General features: G+C 34.6%; 1 protein-coding gene across 2 annotated transcripts; it reads left to right on the forward strand.

Annotated features, from left to right (window-relative positions):
* Positions 1-1290: 1290 nt before the first annotated feature.
* LOC107659605 (oocyte zinc finger protein XlCOF6-like) lies at positions 1291-7610 on the forward strand. Of its 2 annotated transcripts, none has more exons than XM_016448616.1 (3): positions 1291-1371; positions 1811-1943; positions 4870-7610. In XM_016448616.1, exons 2-3 carry the CDS (start codon positions 1859-1861, stop codon positions 6873-6875), a joined length of 2091 nt encoding a protein of 696 aa, XP_016304102.1. In that variant the 5' UTR covers positions 1291-1371; positions 1811-1858; the 3' UTR covers positions 6876-7610. The 2 variants fall into 2 exon arrangements, with proteins under 2 accessions (XP_016304102.1, XP_016304103.1); XM_016448617.1 differs by lacking the exon at positions 1291-1371 and adding an exon at positions 1378-1449.
* Positions 7611-8211: the final 601 nt, after the last annotated feature.

Consider the following 8211-nt stretch of genomic DNA (forward strand, 5'->3'; position numbering starts at 1 on the left):
GCAACGCGTAAAAATACATTATAAGTCATTATAATCCATAATTATGTCCCCACTGGATGCAACGAATGCCTCGTTTATAATGGGTTTTCATGTTTTTGAATCATCGCTCCGGCCGGGACATGGCATCACAGTATGGTAAGGGGTGTAACATTTACGTCACACGCTTGAGGTATTCGGCCAATCACAACGCACTGGATAGCTGGCCAATCAGAGCACATCTCGCTTTTCAGACCGACGAGCTTTGTAAAAATCGACGCGTTTCAGAAAGGCGGGGCATAGAGAAGAAACAATAATGTACAGTATGTAGAAAATAATGTGTTTTTTGAACCTTAAACCGCATAAACACATTTCATTACACCAAATACACAAAATAATGTTATTTTTAGCAGCATCATATGACCCCTTTAAGTAAGTTCAAGTAACTTACATTTTAGACACAATATGTCTGTTGAAGTGCCTCTTATGATTACCCAAAGAAACAAAATGGAAGAAAGAGTTAAAACTAAACAGTTTGCTGCTCAATCTGTGTATAAACATTTTTTTATATATATGTTTATTTGCTTCTTTTCCATTTTGCGTTTACATGTACTTTCAATATTTAAGTTTACATTTCATACTGCTACAATAAATATCACATACTTTAAAACTTTTACTGAAGTAATATTCTAAACGGTGACTTCAACTTCTACCAAAGTCATTTTCTGGTAAGATATCTGCTTTTACTAAAGTGTGGTTTTCAGGTAGGGTACTTCTTCCACCACTGGAAAACTGTACGTATGTGGACTCATCTGGTCAGTCAGAAAAAGAAGTCAGACGTTTACAATAAACAAGAACATGAACTTTTTTTTAACCATAAACTGGAATAATGGTTAGTGGAACTGCAAACATGGCATGAATGAGAAAAAAAAAACAAAAACAAATTTGGACATTCAATGTTGTGATAGGCTATAAAAATGTGTGTTCTATTGCCTTTAAGTTTAGACCAAACCTGAATCGCAGCATGAAGATAATTTATTGATAAATAAAGTTTCTGTAACTGTGCATGGTTTCTGAACCTAAACATTCGTTTTTTTTTTGTTTGTTTTTTTTTGCAGTTAGACAGAATCTTGCATTTCAGATGCTGTAGGCTACTCACTCTTTTATTGGTAGTTTTTTTTTTCAGCACATTAGTGGACAAAATGTTTTAAATATGTATTTTACCCAGCGTACACTTTGAATTTTACTCTAAATTTCTTTGAAATTTAATTGGTATGTTTTTTTGTTATGTTTTCATGCACTGTCTATGATTTTAGGCAGCGTGTGAACGGGACTTTTATTTTGATCTGTCAGTGACATCACATGGCTGGACCGCTCTCCTCTGGCTCAACAAAGGTTTGGGTTTTATCACGCTCAAGTGTTTGAGGTGTTGAAATCGATACGAATCGATCAATCGATGTGTGGATTTTACAAGTAATGTGAAATGAATGGATTATGTGAGGTGCCGTGTAACGCTTTACAGTTGCGTTTTCAGTTAATAGGCAAATACCGTGTTCTCTCCTGTCATTCAGTTTTAATCTTCAAAATCTTGACATCAGAAATTATTTAATTACATTACAGCCTTTTTATTATTATATTTTTGTGTCTGAAAACTGAACTACGGCGTTACACGTACCCTGACAGTTTGTCTCGTAAATGGCCCAATATTTAGGAGTGTTATTTGTTTGAGTAAAGCGCGTTCATTCATATGTAAATAACATTAGATTCGGATTTGTATTTCTTTCTGTTAATTGTTTTCCTCATATTAAACAAGACAACATGTCCAAACATACAGGAACAAGAAACTGCGAATATCTGAAATCCATGTGACACTATTATCAAGATGGCATTTATTAAAGAGGAGATTGAAGACGTGAGCATTTCAGAAACATTCAGAGTGAAAAATGAAGATGCAGAGGATGACACAGGTTGGTTTATTAGTTACTGGTTTATTTGTCATTTGTTTTTTAAAATGTTGGCCTTTAAAAAAATAAATGATAAATTTGAAAAAATGTTGCAATCATTTAAATGGTCATAATGCCAAATATATATTTAACATAACACAGTTTAATGTACTTCAGCTTCATTTGTGTAGCTACATGTAAAGATAAGTTACTAAATAAGTTACTACTGTTACAGGTTGTGTCTACTGTACACAGCTGGCTGAACTTTTGTTTTCTTTAGGGGAATTTCTAACATGAGGGGTGACAGGAAAATTACCATATAATGTATTATGTTAATACTCTTAAAGTGGTCATATGATGCAATTTCAATTTTTCCTTTCTCTTTGGAGTGTTACAAGCTCTTGGTGCATAAAGAAGATCTGTAAAGTTGCAAAGACTAAAGTCTCAAATCCAAAGAGATATTCTTTATAAAAGTTCAGAGTCAGCCACGCCTACCTAAAACGGCTCGTTCTAACACGCCCCCACATACCTACGTCATGATGTGGAAATATTAGCATAATGCGGCCCAAATGTGCATGCAAAGAAAGAAGGCGTGGTTTCAGGAACAGCAGTCGATAGCATCATATGACCCCTTTAAAAAAATTATTTAAAGGTTCTTTACAAATAGTAATAGTTCTATTTAGAAACATATCGTCTTGGAGAACCATTTTATGCTGAAATGGTTAATTATGTTTAGAAAAAAAAATGATTTCAAAGCCACCTCATTATCGATTTTCTGGAGTTCAGCCATCCAGCTAAACAAGACTGTCAACATGCTCTGAGCAGGTACTTGATATCCTTTTCAAAATATCTTTAAATGTTCATTTTCAAATTGTAACTTGTTTCATCGTGCTGTCCTTTTTTCTTAGTTTTTTTTAACAGCACATGTAAGTGTGTCATGCTCTGTTCAGTTGATGATACTTCTCTCCTATTCTCCGCTAAGCAGGTAAGTGAGAGATACAGAATTGATGGTCCATATTGTTTGTGAGACATAATTTCTTTTACTTGAACAACTAGAAGAGTGTGATTCTAAAGTCAACTGTGTATTTCTACCCAGACAGATGCTGTCACACCCCACATACTCATCATCTGCAAAGATCAACTGCCACTCATTTTTACAAAAATACACATAATGATGGATGTGAAGACATCACAGGAAACTGGAAAAATATTTAATTGGAACTTAGCCTTTGTTTCTATTTGTATTTGTGTGTCTATCTGTTCTGTTATATTTCATTTACTTATTTACTCAGTCTTAAATTTACATTCAAGTGTAATTTTTATGCTTTCTTGTAATGACTTTTTAGAGCATTGTCATTTTTGCTATAATTTCCTGTCAATAAAAAAGCATAATTGACATAACTTGCTGTCTTTTTTTTTTTTTTTAAACATAAGAGGATGTAATGTATAAACGGCCTTAGACCAGGCAGATAGAGGGGTAAAAAAACTCATAATATTAATAAATAAAAACTAATATTAATAAAACTAAACTATTATTTAAAAGGAATGGAACCTTATAACAAGAGTTTTCATGACAGGTATTGCTGCAAGATGAAGAACCTTAATCTGGTGCCTTTTAGAAAAATTTTTTTTTCTTAAAAGTGCATAGCTTAGGTAATGTGTTGTCATATTGCACTTGTTGTCTGAGCAGAATTAACTCTTATGCCTTACAAGTCAAATTGGTTTGTCATCAACTAAATACAGCTTTGAAATCAGACTGCTTAATGAATATCAATGAGTGATTCATATCATTCACCACAGACATTGGAATATGGGTTTACATACATGATGTACAAGAGATATGTAAATTTACATCAGCGTTGGGAAGGTTACTTTGGAAATGTAATAGGTTACAGATTACAAGTTACCCTATTTAAAAAGTAATAAGTAGTGTAACTATTTCAATTACTTTATTAAAGTAATGTAACTGATTACATTTGACTACTTTTTGATTACTTTTCTAAATGTCTGTTTTCAACTGTTAATCATTTTCAAACATTTAAAGCAGGCAGAGTTAACCTTACAGTAGGACTCAACACTGATTACTGTCAGACTTTCAAAATCCTTCATCACTTGAATTAAGAGTATAATAATTGAATTGAAAGCACAGCCACCACAAAATCGGACTTTAGCACCTCGTTTTACTTTGAGATCGCTCTGAGGTTAAATACAGATTTAAAATCATTACAAGAAAATAGTTTAATAGCTATGATACTGTTTTTGAAATCAAATCTTTGAAATTTGCATAGCTATGAAAAGAAACGCTGACATTTAACAATGCTTTGAAAAAAAAAAAACAGTTAATCTTAAAAAATAAAGCATATGCATAAGCCCAAATAGGAAATAAAACAATTATTGAATAAGCATGTGTCCTAAAATCCTGAAACATTGGTGTGTCATATTTTAGAGCAGTCAATGCAATTTATGAAAGAAGTCAATTAAATCGGTATGTGGGTGTTTGCGAGTGAAAAAAATCAGCTGTATCCCCCTTTGTAATCGTTAACATTTTCATAAGTAACTGTAATTTAATTAAAAAAAATTTTTTGTCAGTAACTGTAACAGATTTCAGTTACATTTATTTTGTAATTAAATTACGTAATTCCATTACATGTAACTAGTTACTCCCCAACACTGATTTACATGCTTTAGACCACTTTAGCTTTATAATAAAAAAGGGTTATTTGATTTTATAATAGCACATTATGCTTACAAGTAATGGCAGTGTATTTAGAATCCAAAAATCCTTTCATCAGTGATCTAAATGATCATAAAATAACTGTTGCAGGTATCTAGATTAATATGACAATGGAAGAATTAGCCTTTAGTACATTGAATAAATCTAGCAGTTTGATGTCAGTTACTTTGTGCCATTTAACTGAGTTAACTTGTATTTTTCTTTTTTCCACCTTAGACCTGGTGGTGATGAAAGTGGAAAGTCAAGAACTGTATGAAATGGAAGAGGAAGATCCATACGATAAACATCACGGAGAAAAAATTTGCTCGCAGACTGAAAAGGAGCCCTCTCAAAAAAAATCTCGAAAGAAAAGTTTTAAAAACTGTTACATCTGCCCTCAATGTGGCAGGAATTTCACTTATGAGAAAAGCCTTAAAAAACATGAGTTAATGCACAATGTACAGTGCCCTTTCACCTGCCAACAGTGTGGGAACATTTTCACTACGAACGGAAGCCTTAAAAACCACATGAGAATTCACACCGGAGAGAAGCCTTTCACATGTGATCAGTGTGGAAAGAGTTACACACGAAGCAAGACCTTAAAGGATCACATGAGGATTCACACTGGAGAAAGGCCTTTTAAGTGTGATCAGTGTGGAAAGAGTTACATACGAAGCAAGACCTTAAAGGATCACATGAGGATTCACACTGGAGAAAGGCCTTTTAAGTGTGATCAGTGTGGAAAGAGTTACATACGAAGCAAGACCTTAAAGGATCACATGAGGATTCACACTGGAGAAAGGCCTTTTAAGTGTGATCAGTGTGGAAAGAGTTACATACGAAGCAAGACCTTAAAGGATCACATGAGGATTCACACTGGAGAAAGGCCTTTTAAGTGTGATCAGTGTGGAAAGAGTTACATACGAAGCAAGACCTTAAAGGATCACATGAGGATTCACACTGGAGAAAGACCTTTCAAATGCGATCAGTGTGGAAAGAGTTTCATACATAAAGTAACCCTTAATTTACACAAGAGAATTCACTTAAGAGAGAGCCATTTTATTTGTCATCAGTGTGGAAAAAGTTTCAAAGACATAGAACGCCTTAACAGGCATGTGATAATTCACTCTGGAGAGAAGCCCTTCAAGTGCCAGCAATGTGGAAAGGGGTTCCAAATCAAAAACAACGTAAAGGCACATATGAGATGTCACATCGAGGAAAAGCCTTTCAAGTGCCATCAATGTGGAAAGTGTCTAAAACACGAAACATCCCTTAATTACCACATGAGACTTCACACTGGAGAAAGGCCTTTCACCTGCCTTCAGTGTGGAAAGAGTTTCATTCTTGAAGGACAACTTAGTCGTCACATAAGATACATTCACACCGAGGAGAAGCCTTTCGTGTGCCATTACTGTGGAAGGATTTGTGAAAGCAAATCAAACCTTAAGATTCACATTCAAGTTCACACTGGAGAAAAGCCTTTCTCTTGCCCTCAGTGTGGAAAGAGTTTCATACATAAAGGTCTCCTTAATTATCACATGAGACTTCACACTGGAGAAAAGCCCTTCAGCTGCCATCAGTGTGGAATGAGTTTCAGATATAAAGGACTTCTTAATGGTCACGTGAGAAGTGTTCACACCAATGAGAAGCCTTTTACGTGCCATCACTGTGGAAGGATTTGCGAAAGCAAATCTAAACTTCAGATTCACATGCGAATTCACACTGGAGAAAAGCCGTTCTCCTGTCCTTGTGGTAAAAGTTTCGCACTTAAAGGAAACCTTACGGCTCACATGAGGCTTCACACTGGAGACCGGCCTTACATGTGTGTTCAGTGTGAGAAAAGTTTCGCCTATCTAAGACAGCTGAAAAGTCATTTGCAAACTCATTTTGGAGAGAAATCCCAGTGTTCTGAATGTGGCAAGAAGTTTGCAAAAACAAGCAATTTCAAAAGTCATCTGCGCATTCACTCGAGACTAAGGCCGTTTAATTGTGATCAGTGTAATAAAAAATTTATTTTGCCATCACACTTAGAGATACACCTGAAAAGTCATGCAGACAAGAGACCCTATTTGTGTTCTTTGTGTAAAAAGAGATTTAAATGGCTGTGCAATTTAAGATCGCACAAGAGATTTCATGTCCGTAAACCTATTTCCAAAGCAACCTACTTGAAACGAAAGCAACAAATACATACTGAAGAAAAACCTGACACTGTAAAAAGTGGTGGTCACGTGATGGCGCCTTAATTGTGTTAGTTACTGCTCCTGATCAGTTTTGGAGCTACAAAGTGTCATGGCTGGACATTTCTGATACTGTTGTGGGGTTATGTATGGGCAAAACATTAATCCACTTAATCCACCATAGACCTTTTATATAAGCATAATCAATCCTACATTTAACTCGTAAATGTATTTCAGTAGCATTTTGCAACCAATATCTTTTGAACTTTCTAGTGAGATGGATATATTAAAATCTCACATTTGACTTTAGTTTAGTCTGCATCAGTTTAGCAACTAGTAAACCAGTTCTTCTTTAACAGTGGGTAGGGGGCTGTGTGGAGTAGTTTACCAGTTTAGTGAAAGTGTAAATCCTTTCGTTTAAATGTGCTCGTATGAATAGCCTGTAAACCATTCTGTTGTGTTTGTTTTGTGTTTGTTGACTTGACATGGCTTCATTTTCCTCTCTCCAATTCCTAACATTTCAAGTCAACATTCAAACACATATAACATTTTATGCTCAAGTGGATTTATAGCCTGTCAGTCAACATTACAGTGCCACCCTCAGGCTGAATTACACAAGGACACTAGACCTCTTCCAAAAGTGTGTCTGCATGTGTTCAGTGATTAACGTAATAAATAATAACGCAAATAAATAATCATGCAAATAAATGTTTCCATGATTAATGAGGATAGGTCACCCATTCAATTGATAAATTAACGGCTAGTTAAAGATGTAAAGGAAACTGAACTACTATAGTATTAATTAAAAATAAACTGACTCTAACAATCAATCTCTTGCTCTTCTTATGTTTCTATATGCGTGTTAACACAATTCAGCAGAAAATGAAGACTGAAGCCAGGATGTGGTTTTCCAAAAAACTTTTTACTTCAATTTCAGTTTAATAAGAAATAATTGAAGTCCCATAAATCACTATTTACACAACTCACTTATATTGCACTGCTCATTTACAACATTACTCACTTATATTACACAGCTCATTTGTATTACACTGCTCACTTATATCACATTACTCACTTATATCACATTACTCACTTATATCACATTACTCACTTATATCACATTACTCACTTATATCACATTACTCACTTATATCACATTACTCACTTATATCACATTACTCACTTATATCACATTACTCACTTATATCACATTACTCACTTATATCACATTACTCACTTATATTACATTACTCCCTTACATTAACTTACACTGCTCCCTTACATTACACACACTGCTCACTTACATTACACTGCTTACTTACACTGCTCACTTACATTACACTACTCACATTACACTGCTTACTTACACTGCTCACTTACATTACACTGCTTACTTACACTG

The sequence above is a fragment of the Sinocyclocheilus anshuiensis genome, unplaced genomic scaffold (genome assembly GCF_001515605.1).
Source record: "Sinocyclocheilus anshuiensis isolate Anshui unplaced genomic scaffold, SAMN03320099.WGS_v1.1 scaffold451, whole genome shotgun sequence".
Taxonomy (NCBI): domain Eukaryota; kingdom Metazoa; phylum Chordata; class Actinopteri; order Cypriniformes; family Cyprinidae; genus Sinocyclocheilus; species Sinocyclocheilus anshuiensis.

Excerpts from the sequence above, each read along its gene's own strand:
- LOC107659605 (XM_016448616.1), top strand. The coding sequence starts at position 1,859 with ATGGCATTTATTAAAGAGGAGATTGAAGACGTGAGCATTTCAGAAACA. Across the intron at positions 1,944-4,869 it reads AGATGCAGAGGATGACACAG|ACCTGGTGGTGATGAAAGTG; the intron begins GTTGGTTTATTA and ends TTTCCACCTTAG.